This window comes from Eumetopias jubatus, unplaced genomic scaffold, assembly GCF_037043125.1.
Source record: "Eumetopias jubatus isolate StellerSeaLion01/CBP00866 unplaced genomic scaffold, mEumJub1_p1.0 scaffold_12, whole genome shotgun sequence".
NCBI classification, from domain to species: domain Eukaryota; kingdom Metazoa; phylum Chordata; class Mammalia; order Carnivora; family Otariidae; genus Eumetopias; species Eumetopias jubatus.
This window is the reverse complement of record NW_028274818.1, coordinates 110,273,808-110,297,484: the sequence shown is the minus strand read 5'-3', so window position 1 is coordinate 110,297,484 and position 23,677 is coordinate 110,273,808. Positions and strand designations below refer to the sequence as shown.

Below are 23,677 nucleotides of genomic sequence, written 5' to 3'. Positions count from 1 at the left end.
GCTCTAGACACACTCCCATGCCCACACGCAGCCCCTCTGTCCGGCACCAGAGGCTCAGAGAGGGCGGGGCCCCGGCCCAAGGCCACAGAGCAGGCAGCAGAGGGGGGACTACAAACCCATCTCTGCACCAGGCAGCCGCCCTCCCTGTCCTACATCACACCCTGACCCTGAGTCCCGAGTCCCTGGCTGAGACCCTCCAGCACCCCATAAATGCAGCAGGAGCTCCGTGGGGACCCCAACATTCTCAGCCAGGGACCCCACCTGCCACCAGGCCGGGGGGTGTTGGTGCTGTGCCGCTGGGGAGGGTCCACTAGGGCTGCCACAATGGGCCCCCACAGTGGCTGCAGACAGCACGGGGACAGAAACGGGGGGACCGAGGCCCACAGGAGAAGTTCCCCTCCCGGGGCACCCGAGTGAGGGCAGTGCGGGGCAGGGACTCAGGGTGAGCACGGGGAAACCGCCCCCCTTTGGCCTTGGCTGCCCCCACTGTGCCCTCTCTCCACCAGACGGGGGGAAGGGCGGTGAGCCGCACGCCCTGCCGGCACCAGGCCTGGGGCTTGGAGTCCTCCTCCGTCCCAGGGCACAGCTCACCTCCGCCCCAAGGCCAAGGTCACAGATCTCAAGTTTGGAGAGCCCCACTTGGGGCCAGCTCCCGAGGGCAGTTGGCACGGACCTGCCCTGTCCCCAGCTCCCGTTGTGCAGCCCGCCCAGGAAGCAGCTCCAATGCCCATCTCAGAGGGTCCGGGCCAGTCCAGAGAGGGTCAGCGCCTGCTCAAGGCCACGGGCACATCCGCACTGGTGCATAACTGGAAGCTGGCCAAGCCCTCCGGGCCAGGCGCCAGGCCGCCCAGCAGCGCGTGGTGAACAGGAGAGGGAGCCCGGGCCATCACGTGGTCACTTTCTTTATTGTGGTGGCTCAGACCCCACGGGGAGAGGGGTGCAGGTCCCCACCCCCATGTTCCCACTCCCACGGCGCCCGCCCTGCCCGAGCCGAGGGCACGGGTCCTGCAACCGGCCAGGCGGCTCACTCGGGGGTCTTGCTTTTGCTCCTCAGGGACCAGACCCTGGACAAGCTGAACTTGGACTTCTTCTTCTGGTCCCCGCTGCTCTTCTGGAGGTCTGGGGGTGGGGGGTGGACACTGAGGACACTCGCCACCTCTCAGCCGCTGCCCCTGCCACGTATACCCCTCCTGCCCTCCCGTCGAAGCCCTCCCTGGGCCCCCAGAGCCCGGAAGAAGCCGGGTCCCGACAGCAGCCCTGACCCTCTGCCCTCCCTCGGGGGAACCGCCTCGGTGCCTGCCGTTAGGGCACCCGCCGGCCCGGGCACCCCCCTCACCCTGACCACAGGGTCAGGGGCTGCCTCTTGGCCCCACCAAATGACGGGAAGCTTGCTCCCTTGGCGTGAGCCTTCCTGTCTGTCCTCAGGCTGCGTCTGCCCTACGGGTCCTGGCCCCCACCCCTCCCACCTCTGCCCCGGCCCCCCATTACCCAGACTCTGGATCATGTTCTGCAGCATCTCGTCCTCCTCTTGCTCTCTGGAACAGGAGCCGGGCGGCAGTGAGCGGCCTGCCTGCGGGGACTCATACCCGAGCCCCCAGCCCACCTGACACCAAGGCAGTGCCTGCCCTTACTGGGCCCGGACCCTCCTCGGTGGCACGGGGACACGAGGGCCCTGGGAGGGCCTGGACCAGGGCTCCCTCAGCTCACTTAACCCATTCAACAAACTTGGCCACAGACTCTGTGGCCTTGACGGGTCCCTCATTTACACATGGGGACAGGGACGCCCCCGGGGATGGTCACAAAGCCGGCAGCCCAGTGCAGCTCCAGGAGACACAGGTGGCTGGGGGTATTTAAGGAAAAATAAAATCTAAAGTTCCGTTCCCCTGTTGCACGGCTCACAGTGCGCCACTTGCATTACAGAATGTTCCAGCAGCAGGTGCTGACCGCTGATGGGTCAGGGAACACGGGGTCGAGGGGCTTTGTCCGGGACACCCTCTAAGACAGGCTGCCTGGCTGGGTCGGCCCTCGGCCTCAGGGCCCCCCGCCCCCGCAGAATGCACTCGCGGCGGGGGGGGGGGGGGGGGGGGTGGTTCTTGCTCCTCCGTGCTGATGGCAGGGAGAGGCTCTGCGCATCGGGTGGCCAGCCAAGGCCCGGCAGGGGGGAGCTGGGGTTCTGGCACGCCCCCACCTGGGCCCCAAGGCGCCGCCCTCACCTGAGCCGGTCCTCCTCCAGGACATCCACGATGTTGCTCCGGTCCTCCACCGTGCTGATGTACTGGCGCAGCAGATCCTCCTCGCGCTGCTGGTCCTGGAGGGACTTCAGACCCTCTGCGGGGACAGCCCGCCTTCAGCAGCAGCCCTGCTGCCCCACCCTGCTCAGGGACACGGTGTCCCCACCCCCTGGAGGTGGGGGAAGGGTCTGCCCATCTGCCAACGCTGGATGGACGGATGGACGGGTGGACGGGTGGACGGGTAGGTGAACGAACGAATGAATGAATGAATGAGTGGAAGAACGGCCAGATCAGACTCCGAGCGCCACTGCCCCATCGCACAGCAGGAAGGTAGAGCTGGGACTGCCAGGCCCTCAGCCCCACCATCCACAACACCCACAGGCTGTGCTGGTCAGGCCTGCACAGTCCCCACTCTGCAAGCACAGAGAGGCTGAGTGCCCTGGCCAAGGACACACAGCCTGGAGGGGAGACGCTGAGACTCGACCCTGGGCAACCGTCAGCCTCTCCTGAGGGTGGCCGCCCAGGCGGCTGCTGGGAGGAGAGCCCGCCCGCACCCACATCACCCCGGGGCTGAGCGCCCCCCTCCCCCAGCTACGGTTCCCCCGGGGTGGGCGGGACGCACTGGGCTTGGCCATCAGCTGACGCAGCTCCCCGTCCAGGTCCAACTGCTGCTCCACCAGGCGCTGGTCCCTGGCCCTGCCGAGGTGACGCAGGCGTGAGGCCCGGCTCGCCTGGCTGGCCGCCCCCATGCCTGAGCCCGGCGGGCGCCGAGAGGAGGCGGCCGTCCAGGAGAGGACCCTCCGGGCAGAGGTGGAGCAGCTGGACCCCTCACTTGTACATCAGCTCCAACTCCTGCCGCAGCAGTAGCTGCTTCTCGTGGATGAGCTGGAACCAATCCACCATGAGGGCGTCCTCGGAGGCATCTGCAGAGAGGGGGCGCCGGGATGGGTCAGGCCAGGGTGGCCCCAGGGGGAACCTGGCTGAGGCCGGGCCGGGGCACTGGGCAGGGCGTCGGCTCACCCCCCTCGGCGGCGCGAAGACGCTTCTCCAGCTCCACGCCCCTGAGCTCCAGGGCGTCCAGCTGGCTCTCGATGTTCTCCATGTGCCTCTGGATCTCTTCCGGGGGCATGTAGTCAGGGTGCAGCTGGGGACAAAGGGCCGGTGAGGGGCCGTGGGAGATGCCGGGCCATGCCCTGGAGGGCTGTGCTCCCGGCCCACCTGCGCCCTGGCCTACTCACCCTGGCACGGTTGGTCACTGCCTTGCCGGGTGGAGCGGGGATACCAGCCGAGGCCAAGGGCCTCCCTGCTGAGGGCAAGACAGGTCTCCTGGGCCTGGGGGCCCAAAGCTGCCAAAGCTGCGCCGACCCCACCCCGCCTCTCCGGCAGCCCTGTCCCCCCCAGCTGTGCCCCACTGGTGCCCAAAGCCAAAGCTCACAGACAGATCCAGGCACCATCCCCACTGGCCTCCATGCCCCCCAGGTCAGCAACCCAGGCACCCCAAGAGCAAACGCTCCCCCATCACCAGGTAGATAGGAGCAGGGAACCCTGTCTGGTCCTCCCTTCCCTACTGGTGGGCAAGGGTTCTGGGACGGGGTCCTCTAGGCCCCCCGCCCCACCCCAAGCCAAGCCTGGCCGCCCGTGGGTGCTCCCCTGCATGGCCTCCCTCCGCTCTGAGCCCCGTAAGCTCCTCATCCCCCTGCAAACCCCACCAGACGCCCCCTCCTCAGATGAGCCCCTTCATCTCCAGCCCAGCTAGAAATGGGGGCTGGGGTCTTGGGGCTGACCTGGTTTGTCCTGAGCAGACAGCTTCCCTTTCTCCTCTTCCTTCCAGCTCTGGGCTGGGACTTCCTGCCCCGAGGGCTCCGAACGAAGCCAGTTGGCAGAAACGTCCAGGCTGGCAGAGACGGCCAGCTTCCTGCGGTGGGATCGGGACGGGGAGGCGGCTGCCCGAGGGCAGGGGACAGGGCCACATGTCAAGCCGGCAGATCTGGTGTCCTCCCCTCAACTGCTTCCCTAAGCGGGGGCCACCGGCCCACGCAGGGTCAGTCCTCACAGCCCCGTGCCCACGTCCGCCCAGGAAGGCCAGCGTCTGCATCCTCGACAACACAGGGGCAAACGAGTCCGGTGGGCCGGAGACCGGCTCAAGGCCACGCAGGAGGTGACGTGAGGGCTGGACATGGGTCCGGGGGTGGCAGAGTGTGCTGGAAACAGCCACATGCACGTGCAAGCATAAAGGCACACACATGCACACACACACTCACGCCCAGGCTGCCACCCCGGACTCCAGCCCCTCCAGCACCACTGGGCCGCGTTCCCGGGGCCGGGCATCTGGAGCCCCCGGGTGCCCACCCGGCATTACCTGAGGGGCTGGGCCCGGGGCTCGCTGTGCCCGCTGCCCTGTCAGGCTGAAGAGGGGCCGGGGGGACGCGGGCGGGCCCCTCGGAGCTCCTACGGACCCTCCCAGGCGCCTCACCCATCCGAGGCCCTGACCTAGACAGAGGGCAGGAGGTCAGCCAAGGGAAGGGTAGGCTGCCCCCACCCCCAGGTGCAGACAACCTGCGGCAGGGAAGGGGCGCATGGTGCCTGACCGGTGGTGACCCTCCTAGAGCACAGGTGTGTGTTCCCGCGAGTGCTCACCTCTGTGGGTGTGAGCAGCAGCTCAGGTCCTCACAGCTGGTGCAGGACCCGCGTCTGCTGCCCGCCCCAGGCCACGCACTGCTACGGTGCACACAGGGGGCCGGTGTGACTGCCCCCCGTCACTCAGGCCGGTGTGACTGTCCCCCCCCAGTGACTCAGGTGGTGTGACTGTCTCCTGTCACTCAGGTGGTGTGACTGTCCCCCCCAGTGACTCAGGTGGTGTGACTGCCCCCCGTCACTCAGGTGGTGTGACTGCCCCCCATCACTCAGGCCGGTGTGACTGTCCCCCCCAGTGACTCAGGTGGTGTGACTGTCTCCTGTCACTCAGGTGGTGTGACTGCCCCCCGTCACTCAGGTGGTGTGACTGTCCCCCCCAGTGACTCAGGCCGGTGTGACTGCCCCCCATCACTCAGGCCGGTGTGACTGCCCCCCCAGTGACTCAGGTGGTGTGACTGTCTCCTGTCACTCAGGCCGGTGTGACTGTCCCCCCCCAGTGACTCAGGCCGGTGTGACTGCCCCCCGTCACTCAGGCCGGTGTGACTGTCCCCCCCAGTGACTCAGGTGGTGTGACTGCCCCCCGTCACTCAGGTGGTGTGACTGTCCCCCCCCCCAGTGACTCAGGTGGTGTGACTGCCCCCCGTCACTCAGGTGGTGTGACTGCCCCCCATCACTCAGGCCGGTGTGACTGTCCCCCCCAGTGACTCAGGTGGTGTGACTGTCTCCTGTCACTCAGGTGGTGTGACTGCCCCCCGTCACTCAGGTGGTGTGACTGTCCCCCCCAGTGACTCAGGCCGGTGTGACTGCCCCCCATCACTCAGGCCGGTGTGACTGCCCCCCCAGTGACTCAGGTGGTGTGACTGTCTCCTGTCACTCAGGCCGGTGTGACTGTCCCCCCCCAGTGACTCAGGCCGGTGTGACTGCCCCCCGTCACTCAGGCCGGTGTGACTGTCCCCCCCAGTGACTCAGGTGGTGTGACTGCCCCCCGTCACTCAGGCCGGTGTGACTGCCCCCCCAGTGACTCAGGTGGTGTGACTGCCCCCCGTCACTCAGGCCGGTGTGACTGCCCCCCCAGTGACTCAGGTGGTGTGACTGTCTCCTGTCACTCAGGTGGTGTGACTGCCCCCCGTCACTCAGGCCGGTGTGACTGCCCCCCCAGTGACTCAGGTGGTGTGACTGCCCCCCGTCACTCAGGCCGGTGTGACTGCCCCCCCAGTGACTCAGGTGGTGTGACTGTCTCCTGTCACTCAGGTGGTGTGACTGCCCCCCGTCACTCAGGTGGTGTGACTGTCCCCCCCAGTGACTCAGGCCGGTGTGACTGCCCCCCATCACTCAGGCCGGTGTGACTGCCCCCCCAGTGACTCAGGTGGTGTGACTGTCTCCTGTCACTCAGGCCGGTGTGACTGTCCCCCCCCAGTGACTCAGGTGGTGTGACTGCCCCCCGTCACTCAGGCCGGTGTGACTGTCCCCCCCAGTGACTCAGGTGGTGTGACTGCCCCCCGTCACTCAGGCCGGTGTGACTGCCCCCCCAGTGACTCAGGTGGTGTGACTGCCCCCCGTCACTCAGGCCGGTGTGACTGTCCCCCCCAGTGACGCAGGTGGTGTGACTGTCTCCTGTCACTCAGGTGGTGTGACTGCTCCCCGTCACTCAGGCCGGTGTGACTGTCCCCCCCAGTGACTCAGGTGGTGTGACTGCCCCCCGTCACTCAGGCCGGTGTGACTGCCCCCCCAGTGACTCAGGTGGTGTGACTGCCCCCCGTCACTCAGGCCGGTGTGACTGTCCCCCCCAGTGACGCAGGTGGTGTGACTGTCTCCTGTCACTCAGGTGGTGTGACTGCCCCCCGTCACTCAGGCCGGTGTGACTGTCCCCCCCCCAGTGACTCAGGTGGTGTGACTGTCTCCTGTCACTCAGGTGGTGTGACTGCCCCCCATCACTCAGGTTGGTGCGAACTGGTTTCTGCCACTATTGCTGAAAAGTCCGAGCAGATGTGCACACATCCCTCCCGTGGGTGTGTCAGTCAGTCCATGTGTGTGCCATTATTTACCTGCAAGCATCTGGTGAGCACCTACTGTATGCCTGACCCTATGCCAACCCTCAGACTCCATGAGCACAAAGCCACAGACCCAGGTGCAGGTTCAGGGGAGCCCCCCCCCCAGAGCCCCATCTCCCCTCCCCTCACCTCTCAGCAGGGCTTTTCTTCTCCACGGGCTTCAGGCGGACCCTCCATCCTGCTGGCCCGTCCTCCTGGCCTTCCTGGGGGCTGGCACTCGCACCTAGGTGGGGGCAGGGACACAGGTCATGGGGGGGTGTGTTCCGGGTGGAGGGGTCTGCTGGGAAAGACTGGATCTCACCCACCCCACCCCAACTTCCTGCAGCCAGCTCCTCTCAAATCCCCGCACGGCCAGCCCGGCCCGCAGGAAAGAGTCGGGCTGGGGGTCGGGCTGAGGACTTCAAGCCTGCGCTGTGTGTGCCCGGGGCAATTGCTCCCCTCTCTGGGCCTCAACTTCCCCTGCTGCCAAACGGGTGAGGGTGAGGCCAGGTGAGCCCCGTGGATGCTGAGTGCCTGTGCGTCTGTGGGGTGGGTGGCTAAGCCGGGACAGCCCGTCCGCAGGCCTCCTTGGCTCAGAACAGAGTGGCTTTCGTGTCAGGGGCTCAGCCAAGGGAAAGATCTTGGTAAAACACTCTGCATGGGGTATTCTCTGAGCCCAGCTCAGTAACGCCAGGGTACCCCTAAGAGACACCCGGGTGCCCAGAAAAAGCCTATTCCACAATTACCCCGAAAAGTGTACACAACAGTGCCTGGAACACGAGGCCACGAAACAGTAGCAAGCGGTCAGAGGGGACTCCGGGAGGGGCCCAGGCCCAGGGGGCTCCAGGACACAAGGGGCCCTGGGGTACCATCGTTAGGGCAGAGCAGGAAGGACAGACACACAGGAACCGTGGACGCAAAATGCCAGGGGAGAGGGGGTGAGGACGCGACCAGGGCAAAGCAGGAGAGGAGTAACGGATGCCCTGGCATCGTCTCCACAGTGACACTGACGGCCGGGGTCACGGGGCCTCAGCAAGAAGGGCTGGCAGGGCAGGCGGGCGGCAAACAGTGCCCAGAAAGCTGCGCCACCCCAAGAGACATCCGCCACCCCAAAACTGAAGTCAGGCAGACCGGGGAGAGCGAGGACCAGGGGTGGTGTGACGCAGGTGACACAGGACGGGCACCCAGCGCCGGCGAGCCCGGGAGCCGGGCAGGAACTGGCCAATCACTGCAGAACCACAGGCCAGGGAGCAGAGCGGCCACCCCCTGCACCCTGAGCCCCACTCCCCACCCCACCCCTGCTCCAGGGGAGCTCTCACCCTTTGCCAGGGGGGCCTCCGGCTTCAGCCTGGAGCTGGCACCTGAGGATACGGGCGGGCTCTTCCTGCCTGCCTGGGGTGATGTGGATGCCCGTGAGGTGGTGCCCACTCTCAGGGGGGCTGGCAGCTCAGTCCTCGCAGGGGGGCTAAGGGCCTGGGGGGATGCCACCCGTGACAGCTTGGCTGATGGACTTGCTTGTGGCCCTTCGGTTCTGGTATGGGATTTCAGAGCAGGGGAGGGCCTATGGGTGAGAGCATAGGCATCAGGTGCAGGTGGACCCAGGAGCCCTTCCCGCCATGACCCCCAGGCAGAAGCCCCTCAGCCTCCCCTGGCAGCTGATTCCTAACTTCCACCCTCCTGAGGGAGACAGACAGCCCCTCCGGGGGACAGGCCACGGGCACCCACTTCCGGCACAGGTGTATATGGCACCTGACTTTACCTTCCCGTGTAACTCGGGCGTGGGCTGAGATTAAAATGCCCCCAAAACACACCATGCATGGGGTGTGGGGAGGGGCTACACCCACAGCCCCTCCCTCTTCCATCCACCTGCCCAGAAGCACCTGGGATTTACTGTGGAAGCCCCGCCCAGAGCCGGGGGCCCGCCTAGCCCCATCAAAGCAACATGCGAGAGGCCTCCACACAGGCAGCCCAACACCAGCCATCTGGCATCCTCTTGGGCGCACATGTGTGCAGGAAGCAGGGCCGCCGGCTCCTAGTAGGGCCCAGGGCAGGGGGCTGGGACCTCTCCAAGCCAGAGTAGCTCCTCCATGTGCCCCATGCTCCCTAGGAAACCAATCTCTCCCTCCTGCTTTTCCCGGCTGTCTGGGTGCACGGTGACCAGGAGGAGCAGCTCCCGGCCCCAGGGCAGACGCCCCGCTGGGCCCCCCCAGAGAGCCCTCACAGCCATGCAGCCTCAGCCCCCGGTGCCCGGGACACCCCCAGGCCTGGAGTGGCAGGGCAGCCTCGCTCTCCCGGGGCACCATCAGCTGATCCAACCAGGCAGGGCAGCTCTAAGCCAGAATGCTCCCCCAAAATAAGGGGCTGCCTGAGGCAGTGGGCACAGCACTGTCAGCCAGCCTGGTGTGCTATCTCCTTACTCATGGGCCACTGTAGTATGGTGAATGGTGTCTCCCCCCCAAATTCACGTCCACTCGGAAGCCCAGAGCATGGCCTTATTTGGAAACAGGGTCTTTGCAGACGTAATCAAATACAGATGAAGTCATCCTGGATTAGGGTGGCCCTAAGTCCAGTGACGGGTGTCCTTATAAGAGACAGAAGAGTAGAGGACACAGACACAGAGAAATTCAGGTGACCCTGGAAGCTGAGATGGAGGGTGTGGCCCCAAGCAACAAACATGAGGCCACCAGGAGCTGGACGAGGCAGGAAGGACCCTCCACGAGCACCCTCCGAGGGAGTGCGGCCCTGCCCGCCTCGGGTTTGGCCTTCTGGCCTCCAGAACTGGGAGAGAACAATGTTCTGTCGGTGAAGCCCCCAGTGTGTGGTGCTCTGTCCCAGCAGCCTCAGCACACTGCTGCAGGGACCCTCCATCCCTCAGGGCCCGCTCCGAGTCCAGCGTGCCGAGGGCACCGCACTGGGTAGGCAGTGCCACATAGGACCGGGCGGGGGGCGGCGATGAGCTCCGCCTGGGTCAAACAGGAGGACACTGGCACCTCTCACAGCCTCTGGTTCCCCGTCTATAAAACGGGTATCCTCTGTGTGTGCCACATAGCGGCTCCAGGGAGCAGCATCTGTGCCCCCGAGAGTGTGTCCACCACAGCTTTATGTGACACCGGCGTCCCCTCCTGCTGACCACCGGGCACTCTGGGTCCCGTCTCATTCCCAATTCCCAGATGAGGAAGCTGAGGCTGGGGAGCCTCCTCAGCTGCCCCCGACCCCACCCACACCCCCACCCACCTGTCAGGCGCCTGGGCACCAGTGTCCCCGAGCCTGGGAAGGGCCTTCAGGAGGCAGCTCAGCGCCTGCTCCCTGCTGCTGTCCCCAGAAGGTGCATCCGCAGGAGCTGGGGCCCTGCCAGCTGGGCCAGGGCTGGGGGCAGCTCCAGGAGTCTGGAAGAACCTCTCCCGGGCCTGCTGTATCTTGGAGGCTGATGGGGTCCAGTCTGGGGTGTCTGCTGGGCCTGGAGACGCTGGGCCCACACTGACCTTGGTCTGGGGGGCTGCTGCTTGGGGGGTCACCCGGCCTTGCAGGGTGGCTGGGCGAGAGTCTGGGGCACTCGGTTTCAGGGCAGGACGGGGGCTGACTGCTGCCGTGTCCCGGGCCAGTGATGACCAGCCTGCTGGGGAGCTGTTGTCCACACGCATGCTGGCTTTGCCACCTTGGAGGCCTGCCAAGAACCTGGGCCCGGGTGGGGTCCCCGCGTGGACATGGGAGGAGGCAGGGGCCAGAGGATGAGCTGGAGTGGGGACACCTTTGGCAGCTGAGCTGCTCACCACCGGCTCCCGGGCCTCTGGCCTGGCTTTTGGCCCTGTGTCTCGGAGCCCATTTGCCTCCTGGGCCTTCCATGGGGCACTGGGCAGCTTGGAGTCTGAGGGCACGGCCCCTGGTTGTCGGGGGGCCGGGCCCCGCCACGTGGGGCTTGCAGAGGCGGCCTCGGGGTGGTGGCTGGAACATACGAAGACGCCGGGCTCGCCGGTGGGCCTATAGGCCCCAGAGTGCAGCGTGCTGGAGCATTGTTTACACCTGGCACAGAGCAGAGGCAGACCGGTGAGGGCGCTCCAGGCTGGTGTGCGCTCCCCATTCACTCACACTCCCAGGCACACACACCCGTGCAGCCCTGTGTCTGCACGTGTGGCGGTCGACTCACTCAACAAACACCTCTCCTCACGCTCATCAGTCATTTTGAGTAACAGACTCCACAAGGACCTTATTAGGGGCACAGACACCCAGTGTCTGTACCTGTCAGCACATGCACACAGGTGCACACTCACGCACGGGCATGTGCACATGCATGCACACACACAGGCACACGCACACATGGGCACACACACACACACGCCCCACCTGAAGCAGCTCCGGTGGTAGAGCTCCCCGTCAGCCAAGTGTCGCTGCACGAGGTGCACGTGCTTGCCACAGACCCCACAGGTGCTGCTGACGGAGCTGTTCACGGAGGCCTGGCCCTTGGGAAGGGTACCGGCTGACATTTCTGAGCCCCGCCCCCCCACAGGCCTCCCTCCTGACAGCTGCCCCATCAGCGGGCGAGAAGATCCCACTTTACATAAAGACCAGGAAACCGAGGTCCCGAGGGGAGCAGCCTGCCAGGCGCAGCCAGGAGGGCCCGTGCCCAGGCTGGCTGGACTCCAAGTTCAGGGTCTGCAGCCCAGCCCCAGGAGAGGGCCCAGGGGCCTGACCTCGGGGGCCTGGGGGCACCGGGGACAGATTCCCGCGCTCCTGGGGCCACCTGAGGGGCAGCAGTCCTAAGACCAGGCCAAGGTTAGCTCCCAACGCTCGAACAGCAGGGGGCGCCCGACCCCAGCATATCACCCGTCTCCACCCCCCTACCCCAACACCCCCGGCAGGCGGCAGGCGGGAAGGACACACTCAGAATTCTTTCCTGGCCCACCCAGAAGGGAGGGGCAGGAGGCCAGGAAGGTCTGGGTTCAGGGTCCCAGCTCTGCGCGGCCTGCACCACCTCCCTGGGCTTCCCTTATCTATCTGCACAATGGGGATCCTATCCGAACCGTGCAGAATTGAAGGAGCCTGTGGAGCCAATCCTCATGAACGGCGGCTGAGGCCGTGCCCAGGAGCCAAGGGAACCCCCATCCCAGGTGGTGCAGAGGTCACTGTCGGTCCCAAGGCTGGGGGGAAGGCGGGGCTAGGGTGCTTACGGTCTTCAGCAGGAGACCCCCTGAGCTCCTGTCCTTCCGCTGGACGGCGGGGTTTGTGCTGGTGGGAGACAGTGGCTGCCGCTTGGCTGGAGTGGGTGAGGGCCTGGCCGGCTGGGATGGGGCCTTCTTCCCGGACGGTTCCTCGTCGGAGTCTGACGGGGGTCTCTTGATACCAGCCATGCCCCCAACTGGCATGAGACAAAGTGGGGTCAGGCTCTGAAAGCATCTGGGGCCACCCCTGGCTGGGGTCCCCCGCAGGAGGGAGGGGCGGCTCCCGCTGTCTGGGGACACGGGAGGGGCCGCCGGGAGCGACCACAGGCGCACATTCCCAGCAGGGGCCTGACCTCACACAGACCCCTCCCCTCCGGCTCTGAGAGCCCCGATGTGGGGTCAGGGAAGTGGAACTTTTCTGTTTCTCCACAAAGTGGAAATATCAAGGCGGGGCTGGTCCTGTGCCCAGAGTGATTCCGGGGATTTCTAAGGCCTGGATGAGGAATGTGGCGGGGAGGGGAAGTGGCTGAGCTTCGGGGTGCACAAAGCAGCCAGAAAAAAGCCCGTTGGGCCTGTCCTCCACCCACCTGCCCTGCCTGGAGGCCCCACCCTGCTAGGGCCAGCCTGGTGTCTATAAGGCCAAAGGTCAGGACCAAACGGGGGCCCCCCCCCTCTGGAGCCAGGCCAGGGAGCCCACACGGGGTCTGCAAAACTGCCTGAGGCAAGAGTTGTGGGCACAGGCTCGAGGGGTGCAGATGGGCAAACTGAGGCCAAGAGTGCAAGGAGAGGCAAAATCTGGGGGCATCCGTTCAGTGGACAGGTGGCGTGGGGACCTACGGGGTCTGGACCCGTGCTCATCACGTGCAGCAGCATGGGGGGCGGGGTCTGCTACCCCGGGGAGGAGGCCACGGCTCAGGGAGCCCCGCACATGTGGCACCAGAAGGGCCTTCCTGCCTGCTTCCTGCCCTGCCGGGCAAGCGCTAAAAGCTGCTGTTGAGCTGGTGGGGGGCGTCGCGGAGGCCCGAGAGGGCAGGCCGTGCAAAGGCCAAGCAGAGACTCACTGGGGGAGCGTCCGTGGAAGTAGTTATAGTACTGAGACACATAGGTCAGAATGCTCAGCCGGTCTGGCACCTTCAGGGCCACCATGTCCTCGGCGTCCAGCAGGGCTGGGATGCCCAGCTTCTCCTCAGCCACATGGAAGGCCTGGGGGAACGCTCAGCATGGGTGGGCTGGGGGACACCCCCTCCTCCTCCTCTGCCGGGAAGGAGGCCAGACACCCGCTTGGGCCCACAAAGGTCTGGGTTCAAGGTTTGCGCTCGGCTCAGGCTGCATGACCTCCCTGAGCCTCAGTTTCCCAATCTAAAACAGGGACCGTATCCTTACCACGCAGGGTTGAAGGAGCTGGGGAGCCAGCCCCTGCCGTGGCCAGCCTGGCGTCGCCTGCCTGCCAGTGCCCGTCCGTCACCTGACGATCCTCAAGCCCCCATCTGCACCCTTCCCCTAAACTGCTGAGATGCCCACACCACGTCTGAGGTAGACACCTCAGTCTTCATGTATCCAGAACGGGGAGCCAGGAGTGACCTTCCCGTCATGCTCAGGCCAAAGGCCTCAAATCTCCTCGGACTCGCCTTCAAAACAAATCCAGAATCTGACTTCCTGCTGCCACCATCACCCCCTAGCCCCCCACTCCGCTGCCAACACAGAGCCTGTGGACCTGGAGCCCTCCCAGCACAGCAACGCTCCGAGAGGAGGCCAAGCGCTTCCCACGCCCGGCCTGCCCTCACTCTGCTCCGCCGCGCCCTCACTCTGCTCCCGCTGCACCCCCACTGTTCCCCCCGGGCCCCCCCTCTGCTGCGCCACCCCCACTCTGCTCCGGCCGCCCCCACTCTGCTCCGCCGCGCCCTCACTCTGCTCCCGCTGCACCCCCACTGTTCCCCCCGGGCCCCCCCTCTGCTCCGCCGCGCCCTCACTCTGCTCCCGCTGCGCCCCCACTGTACCCCCGGGCCCCCCCTCTGCTGCGCCACCCCCACTCTGCTCCGGCCGCCCCCACTCTGCTCCGCCGCGCCCTCACTCTGCTCCCGCTGCCCTCACTCTGCTCCAGCCATGCCCCTACTCCGTTCCCGGTTCCCGCCGCCCCCATTCTGTTCCACCGTGCCCCCACTCTGCTCCCGCCGCCGCCACTCTGCTCCACCGCACCCCCACTTTCCCGCTGGCGCCCCCACTCTGCTCCAGCCACGCCCCTACTCTGTTCCCTCCATGCCCCCACTCTGCTCTGGCCGCACCCCTACTTCGCTCCAGCTGCGACCTCCTCGCTGTTTCTCCTACCAGCCAGGTGCCCTCCAGCCCGGCGCCCTTGCCCTGGCAGCCCCCCCAACAGTCTCGCCCCTCCCAGAAGTGCCCAGGGGGCTCCATGGGCTCCATGAGACTTTCCTGGGCGAGGCCTGCCCTGTCCCCTCAGGATGACCGCACACAGCTCTGCTGCACTGTCCCCATGTGTTCACCCCGCCCGCAGGCTACAGGACTTCCTGTCACTTGGGACGGGGTCCCCTCAGGGTGGGAAAGGGCCACGGCCCCGCCAGGACCCACCCCAGGGCTGGTCCTCCCAGAGCCACCTCTGGTCCCCGCTCTGCCTTGGATGGGAACCGAGGCCCAGCCACTCCCGACCCCGTCCTTCCCCAACAGGAAGAAGGGGCCCAGGAGGGCGCCGGCGCCAGACCAGAGGCTATTTCTGGCCTTGGGTCACCGGGCTCAGGACAGGCTGCGGAGCTCAGCAGCGCGGGGCCGGCCGCCAGGGGCTCACCTGCAGGGCCGGCCCCTCCCGCAACTGCCCTGGTGGTGCCCGAGGGGACCTGGGACCTGGGTGATGGCTCGGGGCAGACTGGCCACGCCGGCGTGGAGGCAGGAGCAGGGGCACTCACCAGTTTGTTGTTCTCATAAATGTTTTCCTTCCTGAGAGCATCAAAGTCTCTGGAAGAGAAAAATGCAGGTGTCCAAAGCAGCAGAGGGAGGGAGACCGAGGCCGGGAGTGGCGGCTGTGAAGGCACTAGGTCACACGGCAACCACGGGTGGGTGGAGCCGGCCCTGTTCCGGGCTCAGCAGTGCCCGCCAGCACCCCGGAGACCATCAGCCCCCACAGCCACGGCCCTCACCTCTGATGCTCTGCAGAGGCTGAGCCCTTACCCCTGCTGCCAGGCTCACAGGCGGGCTCTGGGCGGTGGGTCCCCACAGGGTGGGGAAGGGCCACGGCCAAGCCAGGACCCACTGCAGGGCCCTGTCCTCCCAGAGCCACCTCTGGTCAAGACAAAGACACCAGCCTGGGCAGTGCAGCCGGGCACATGTCCAAGTGGGCTGCTTCCAAACTCCCAGAAGCTCATGGCCTCGTGGGTCACGGGAGGCCCACGTCCCAGGAGTGAGACCAGGGGGTGGACATAAAAGGCAGTGGGGGTCGTAGCCCCACGCTGCCCACTGGTCAGGGCCCCCCCCCACCTTTGACCCTGGGGGTGCCGGATGTCCAAGGTGCCAGGCCCAGCCTGGAAGGGACTCGGTTGCCCCCACCCAACACGGGCACACCTCAGGCCGTTGGGCTAGGAGCAGAAAACACAACCAAGGCCAGCAGGCGCCTGTCCCGACACAGGCCACTCAAATACCCATCGGTGGGGCCTCCACAGCAGCTCGGCCCCTTCAGTGTGCGCTGGATGGTTCTGGAAGCCCTGCAGCATGGGAAAGGGCTTAGGCTGGAGCCGTGTCCCGACCCAGCCGGGCTATGCTGTGGGACCCTGGGGGAAAACCCCGCCCCCCGCGGGCCTCAGCATCCCCATCTGGGAGGAGGACAGCAGCTTCCAGTGTGAACTGGGGGGCCTGGCTGCAGCGCGGCGTGGCGGCCTTGGCCTGAGGCCACACGGTGGGGAGGGGATGGGGCTGCCGTGTGCCCACCTCCCTCTGAGGAGGCCTCCGCCGGCCTCCAGCCCCGCGTCCGTCACCCTGCCCAGCTTCAGGGAGACCTCACCGTCTGCTCAGACCACCTCCCAGGTAACACGTTCCAGATGCTAAGACCACCCCATGAGCACAGACGGTGCTTTTGTGCACAGGACAAGATGGCGGCAGGTCTGTCTGCAGGTGGACAAACGGCCAGAGGGGCATCGGGGGGGGGGCGTGGCACCCTCCTGCTTCCTCAGCGTGGCCACACGCAGGTCACCCTGGGTCTGTCCCACCAGCGTCCAGGGCACGCAGAGTGGCCCAGCTCCATCCGTGGCCCAGGGGGCTCTCGGCAGGTGGGGCCTCCGTCTGCAGGGGTCCTCTCCCTCCCCCAGCCCATCCTTTTGAAAGTTCAATCTCTTTTCCAGACCTGCCCTAGGTCACTGACCCACACCGCCGCATCCTCAGCACGATGCCCCGGTGGAGGGAGGGCAGGGTAACAAGTTCTGTTTTGTCTGCAAACACGCGGGCGAAGGAGGCCCCTGGCCGCCTGCCTCTGCTGCGGGGACAGTGCACGGCGCGCCCGGTGGATTCGGTGGGGAGGGGGGGCGGGCGCTTGCTTTGCCCAGATCCTGAGGGAGCACCTCACCGCGGCGGTGCCAGCCCCCACTGAGCAGCGCCAGGGCGGGCAGGTCAGAGCTGCTGAGGTGCCCTTCCACCCAAGGTCAAGGACCACCACCGCCCCAGGACCCTGGGCCCTGAAGGCCTCCACAGCGGGGCCGGGCCCCCCCGGCCAGTCTCACGGCCGCCGCACCCCTCCTGAAGCAAGCTCCCCGCCCAGGGTCCTGCCCTCCCAGCCTCTCGAGCTCAGCCCACGCTGTTCCCTCCGTGCGGAACACACTTGCCCTGCCTGGCACACCCGCCCCGGCCGCTCCCCAGAGGCACCCTACAGGGCCCCGAGTGAACGCTTGTCTGCTTCTCTGCCTCTCAGCTTGGGGCTCGGCCGGCGTCGCCTCTGTCCCTAAGGGCTGCTTGGCCTGGCGCTCTGGGGCCGGTGCTGGCAGAAATCTCTGGACTGAGCTGCCCCGCAAACCCTTCAGAGTGCCAAGGAGACCGCGCCCGTCCCCATCAGGAAGTCCAACGCGACCGCCACTGGGGACTCTTGTGGGGGTAGGCTAACCTGGGACCCCCACAATGATCTGTTGGAGTCCTAGCCCCCAGGACCTCAAAACGTGACCTTTGGAAACAGGATCTTCTTTACAGACAGAATCCCATTCAGATGAGGTCATGACAGTGGGCCCTAATCCAAAACGACTGGCGTCCTTATAAAAGGGGAAATCAGGACCTGGAAGCACACAGAGGAACACCGGCCCTCCACCAACCAAGGGGAGAGGCCCAGAGCCTCTGGAGGGGCCCACCTGCTGGCACCTGACTCAGATGACGCACGTCTGTTGTTCCAGTCGCCCCAGACTGACAGCCTGGCTCTGGCCAACCCTCTGGGAGGCGGCCTGGTGGCACATAAGGCCTTGCTGGACCAAAATGCATGAGCTGCACCTCACGGGCCGTTTCGTGGCTGCCCCTCGGCGAGGAAGCTGCAGCCCAAGAGCCTGCACACCGGGTGGGCTGCAGCTCAGGGCACCCTCACCCCCTCCCACCCCAGTTAGATCATGCTTTAGTCGAATTCCTGTCATTCAAGTTCAGTTCCGTTCTGGTACGGCTCCAAGGTACCTGCACACAGCTGGTACTCTGCAAATGCTGGCTGATGGACTCGTTCCCAGGCTCGCCAAGCGAGGGGACTTCTGTGGCGTCCGTCTGTTCTTTCGACACCGGCCTGTGAACATGCTCATTGGGTCTACATGTGTGTCCTGTGGCCGCTGACTTGTCTGCCATCGGCCGGGCGCCAGTGTGTGCCTAGCCCCGGCCCGGCCTGGCCACGAGAGCCTGAGGCACGGCCCCTCCTGCTGGCCAGAGCTGACCAAGACTTGACCTCACGCTGTTGCGCCAGCCAGCCCCCCGCCCCCAGGCTTTCGGGGCTCTTGGGAATGTGTACCCCCTTCCAAATTCCTGGAAAGCTGACCTCACACTGTTTATTTCCCAGAAAAAAAATGCAGCCATGTGGGGGGTGGGCGCTGGGCTGGGAGGGGCTGACCAAAGGGAAGGCGTCTTTTCCAGGCACCCCCAGCACATCTGGAGTTAATCCCACCGGAAAGGGGAGCGGAGAGGAAGACACAGGCAGACACACAGAGATGGAGAGGGACAGAGACAAGACCGAAGCCCCACGGCAGAAGGGCAGGAAGAGGCTGGGCACATGCTAGCACAGATCTCGGGCCAGGTGGAGGGCACAGGAAGGAATGGGGCACCACCAGGTGCCCGAGGCCCGAGGCAGGGAGAAGGGTCCTGGTGGGTGCAGGGCCCAGGACTCAGGGCCCCACCTCCTTGCACCTGGTGGACAAGTGAGACCCCTCAGCCTTGGCTGCCCAGCTGCAGGCCTCCCCCAGGCCGGAGCAGACCCTGACCCCCAACCCTGGCCCGGGGTACGGTCCAGCCAGGAGTCAGCCCTGGGGCTCCTGTGGTGACCTGAGCGGGGGCATCACAGGGCACTGGCCCCGGGCGACCCTGAGGAGGTGGGCTGGCAGCGCTCCCCATGTCCATCCTGGAGAGTCTTACTGGAAGGCGGCCGCGGGGGCCTGGGCAGCAGGCCCTCAGGCTGGGGAACAGAAGGCCTCTGTCCCCAGGCAGCTTCCTGCTGGCCAAGATGCCGGTGTGGGAGGCAAGGCCAGCCCAGCCCACCCTCTGCTCTGGCCCAGGAAGGGAAGCAGTGCTGTCTCCAAGCATCTGGGTGGGGGCCTCTCCTGACTCCGGACTACGTGCGAGTCTCAGGGCACGTCTCAGGGAGACCCGCCGTGGCCAGGGAGACACCCAAAACCACTGGCTCTGCCCCAGCCCTGACATCGGCCTCCCGAGCTGGAGGGACCTGAGAAAGATCAGGTCCCCCCACCATGGGACTGAAGGGTTGGGAGGCCCAGTGAGTCTGCAGCAGAACCCCCACTTGGGGACACCGTCCACAACCCCTACAAACGGCCCAAGGAAGCTCGGGTGCTTCTGTCAGCTGCCGGGAAAGCCTCCTGCCCCCTCCTTCCTGGTGGCAGCCGCCACCCCTACCTCCTGCGTCTCCCCTGAAAACCTCAGCCACCCCTGGTCAGTCCAGAAGGGGAAGGAGCCCAGCCATGCGCTCCAGCCCTGACAGGTCTACTGCCCGAGGCAGGCAGGCACTGTTTGTTCTTGGAGGCTCCCGCGCTCACCTGGCTGCTTGGCAGAGGAGGCGTCACTGGGGAAACAGACCTGGGGCGGGCACCCTGGAGGCCCATCCGAGAAAGCCTACAACTTGGGGGCAGGCTGACCAGAGAGGGGCCCGTGCTGGTGCTGCCCGGCCAGCTCTAGTGGGGCGTCTCGGGTGCACCCGCCTCCCGACCCACGCATACCTCCCAGGGCCCCCGCGGGGCCACCAGCGCGTCACACGCGCCTCCGGGAGCAGGGCCGCACGACCTGGGGGGCAGGGGCAGGAGCAGAGCTATAGGATGGGAGCAGCCGACCGCCCCCCCCGCACCCCCCCCCCCCCCCCCCCCCCCGTCTGGCTCAGCGCCTGGCGCGTTGCAGCTGCTCCCAAGGAGGCCGTGGGGAGGAAGCAGCTCTGGTGCAGCAGGAAGGCTGGAGATGGGGCGCAGGGAAGGCCTTCCTGGTGGCAAAGTCAAAAGACACAGAGCCGGATGTCCACTCTCCTGCGGCCAGAGGGTTTCTGAAGGACGGGGAGCATGGGGGGGGGGCTTGCCCCAGTCTGGCCTCGGAAGCGTCCCCAGGACGGCGGCATCCTGCACTACGCCTTACTGCGTATTTCCTCCCCTCCCTGCACCCCTGGGGGTGGGTGTGCAGCACAGGGACTGGGGGCAGGGGAGGGTGTGTAAGGCACAACAAAGGACACGCATGTGCCCCACTCAGCATGTATACAGCACCGACTACATGCACGGTATTCCACCAGCCCCTTCAGCACCTGCCACGTATCAAAAGGTGTGTACTAATGTTCTGCTGACCACAAACAGAAACGCACTCTCTTCCAGTTCCAGAGTCCAGAAGTCCAAGATCAAGGCGTCGGCAGGGCCATGCTCCTTCTGGAGGCTCTCGGGGACATCGGTTCCTTGTATGTCCCCGCGGGCTCCAGGCGTTCCTTGGCTTGTGGCCCCATCACTCCAATCTCGGCCTCCATGGTCGTGTGGCCTCCTCTCCCTCCCCCCCCTGCAAACAGGTACCTGCAGAGCCCAAACTCGTACTATCCCTACAGAGCCCTAAGTGCATGCCCTTATCTGTAGCTCTCTGACTATGTGCTCCTATCTACCAAGCACCTGGCATGTGCCAGACACAGTTCCAGGCACTGAGGACAGGCAGTACCAACAAAGACATCTCTACCTTTTTTGGAGCTAAAGGCCAGTGGGGGCAGATGGACAAAAACCAAGTCAGCAGTAAATGAGATAACTGATGCCCTCAATGTCACTCCTGAGGCAGGGCCAAGTCCATGTTCTTCAGTTTGCAGTGCTGAGTACACAGCAGGCACTCATTGACGGTTAAAGGAACGGTTATATGACACCTGCTTGTGCCAGCATCCAGCATGGTACACACCCATATGTGCACACCTGTGCTCACGCTTGGGCAATGCATGCTGGGACAGGCTCATGTGCCACACACACACACACACACACACACACACACACACACACAGGCCTCTAATCCAGTGCAGCAAGGAGCAGATAGAAGCCCCCAGGGCTCGGAAAAGCCCCAAATCTCCAGTGACACCCATGGTGTCGTCCTCAGGCTGCTGACCAGCAGACGGCCGTACCCTATCTGCCTGTAACTGCAGGCTTCTCATGCTGCCCTGTGCAGGCCCAGCCAGCCTCACCTGGGACCCTGCGTGCTCCCAGCTGGGCTCAGCCTGTCCACCTCCACTCCAGGTCCCACCCTTAGACCACCTACCCATCAAAGCCCATTCTGCCCAACATTTCTGCCTCCAGGGGTAACTGACGTGCATCCCTGGGCAGGGGGCAGAAGCTGCTGCCCAGATGCCACATGGGGCCCCCCCAGGAGGCTCCATAAATGCATTTCACAACTTTGGGCAGGAGGAGGAAGTACGTGTAGGCCTTTGTCAAGACTAGCTTCCTCGGAGAGTGCCTGGGAGTACAGAGTACATCTGAGTGCAGGGGAGGAGCCCCGAGGGCCAGCCCTGGCTCTGCGGACATGCTCTGTGCTCTGAACAAGGGTGTCTGGTCTCTGGGCCTCAGTTTCCCCATCCATACAGAAAGGGCCTCAGTTCCCCCATCTCACTGAGGTGCTGTTTCTGGCCTCTCCCAGCCCCAAGACCTCCCCGGCAAACACACACCCCACCCTACCCTTGGATCCAGCCCCAGCTTCTCAGAATGCTTTTGAACATCATGCTTTTTCCAGAAGGCAGGTGGCCTTCTGAGGACAGCCTTCCTGAGCCCCAGTCCCCCCCACCCCCCGCCCCAGTCCTGGCACCCTCCCTTGGAGCTTTACCCATCTCCAGTTCACATGAGTCAGGGGCCAGGCCCTCATCACACAGACCTCTGCCCCAGCAAGCCCGGTCCCAGCCACTCAGCCAAAGAGCGTTTGCTGAGTGAATAACCGATGGAGTGGGTGGAGCGTGGGGACAAGATCCAGCGACCACTCCAAGACCCTCCTGGGGGAGTCGCCCTAGTCCACTCCCTTGCCCAGGTCTCTTGGCTCCCAGGGATAGGGGCTGAGCCTCCACCTCACACCTGTCGCTCTAGGGAGCCCAGGCAGGCCTGCGCCCGCCCCTCCCCCACAGTGTCCCTGGGCTGCATTCCTAAAGGTGCCGTGGCCGGCTGGGGCAGGGGCGCAGCACCCCCGATGTGGGTGGCGGTCCCTGGGCAGCAGGGCGCTCAGGGGGGCGCAGAAGGGCTGCCCTGCCGGCCCTCTCCCAGGGAGGCGGCGGGTGGGGAGGAGTGGCTGTGGCCGCAGCCCGGAGGCCGGCCTGACTCACGGACTGACTAAGCCAGCGGGGGCGGCCGGCCGGCCTGGCTCCGGCCCAGCTCCACTTAGTGGACGGGCAAACTGAGGCCACCGGGCGGGTGGTAGCTGCAGGGACCCCTCTCCGCGCCGCCCCACCGCGCGGCTCTCCACACAGCCCCCGCCGGGCGGCGCCAGCAGCCCCGGCCTCAGTTTCCCCGCCTGCGGCGCACTCACAGGAGGTCGGGCCGGTGGCGGTGCAGGATGGCGCAGAAGGCCAGGCCGTCGCGGAACGACGTGGTCATGTTGGTGATGCTCACGTCCCGGTAGCCCTCGCACTGCTGTCGGCACCACTGCTGCAGCGCCTTGATGGCCGCCATGCGGGCAGCGGCGCGCGCCCCGGCGGCCGCGGGGTTCCGACTGCGCCTCCCGGAGCCGCGGACCGATGCCCGCGCCGCGACCGGCGGACCCGCCGACCCCCGGCGCCGATCCCCGCCGCAGCCCCGCCGGAGCCCCGCCGGAGCCCGCGGACTACCGGGAGCCTCAGCCGCGCGGCCGGCGGGAGCGCGGCCCGAGCCCGCCCCCCCGAGAGGCCCCGCCCCCAGGGGAGGCCACGGCCCCGCCCCTAGGGCCAGCTCCCGCCAGGCTCCGCTTCAGGCCGGCCACGCCCCTTCCAGGACCCGCCCCTCGAGGGCCACCCCCCTCCCGGAGCCACGCCCACCCCACCTCCCCTCGGAGCCCCTCCGCCCTCCACTACTCCTGGGCAGCTTTGGGACTTTCTTTTCAACGCCCTCCCACCAACCATCGTGGAGAAGTGAGGGGCAAAGCCACTCTACAGACGGGGAAACTGAGGCTAGGAAGTGGTGGAGCGCCCCGGCCTGCCTTTGGCCCTGGGCACCCTTGACCCCGGGAGGCCGCCCCCGACACCCCGCCCCCCCCGCCCCCGTGCGGGAACGCCCCTCGCGTTTCCGGGCTTTCAGGGGACTTTTCCTCCTGGGTGCTCACGCTGGCGGGGGGCCGGGTGAGGCCGCGGTCCCGCTTCTCGGGTTACAGCCCAGGGCGCTGAGGCTGGGAAGGGGGCGCGGTCCCCGCGTGGCCCCGTTGGCGTTGGGGGGCGCGGGGGGAGGTGCTGCACGCCAGGAGTCTCCCTCCGCGGGGCCTGTCCACGGAGCTGCTCCTGGGGCTCCATGCCCCTCGGGGGTCGTGCTGGTCCGGTTTTCTACCGTGAGCATCTGTGACAAGTCATGGGGTTCTCCCTTCCGGGGACCCCCAGTTGCCCGGCCGGCTCCGCTCCACATTCTCGGGAGCCCTGGCTGAGGCCATGCCACCGGACGGCCGGAAACAGAAATGGGCGGTGACTTCACTTTCCCGGCCCCCCCAGCTCCAAGGCTTGTCCAGACAAGGCCCACAGGAAGGAGGGTGTTTCCCCATGATTGGTCCCTGGCAGGGCTACGGGGTGGCTTCTCCATGCCCACTCGAGGGAGCAAAAACCAAGGTCTTCCAGGCCAGACCCAGCACATGGCATTCTAGCTCTTTCCAGCAGCTGGGCCCTGAGGGGTGGACATCCAGCGGCCCGGCAATGTGAGTGAGGCCTGTGTGTAGATGGTGAGCTCCCCATCACAGGGGGCATGCGAGCAGGTGCTAGACAGGGAGCCCCCGGACCTGGGATCAAGGCTGG

General features: G+C 66.1%; 1 protein-coding gene across 3 annotated transcripts; it reads right to left on the bottom strand.

The window, feature by feature from the left end:
- Positions 1–886: 886 nt before the first annotated feature.
- Positions 887–22,535, bottom strand: MICALL2 (MICAL like 2). Of its 3 annotated transcripts, none has more exons than XM_028091907.2 (17): positions 22,237–22,535; positions 14,970–15,018; positions 13,113–13,254; positions 12,061–12,248; positions 11,237–11,352; positions 10,130–10,915; positions 8,215–8,456; positions 7,046–7,139; positions 4,591–4,721; positions 4,016–4,174; positions 3,470–3,537; positions 3,252–3,375; positions 3,064–3,154; positions 2,854–2,927; positions 2,214–2,328; positions 1,489–1,535; positions 887–1,119 (listed from the first exon to the last, which is right to left on the bottom strand). In XM_028091907.2, the coding sequence occupies exons 1-17, from the start codon at positions 22,377–22,379 to the stop codon at positions 1,025–1,027; spliced, it is 2,664 nt and encodes an 887-aa protein (XP_027947708.2). In that variant the 5' UTR covers positions 22,380–22,535; the 3' UTR covers positions 887–1,024. The 3 variants fall into 3 exon arrangements, with proteins under 3 accessions (XP_027947708.2, XP_027947709.2, XP_087872894.1); XM_028091908.2 differs by having other exon boundaries at positions 3,470–3,534; XM_088016768.1 differs by lacking the exon at positions 13,113–13,254 and having other exon boundaries at positions 22,237–22,255.
- Positions 22,536–23,677: the final 1,142 nt, after the last annotated feature.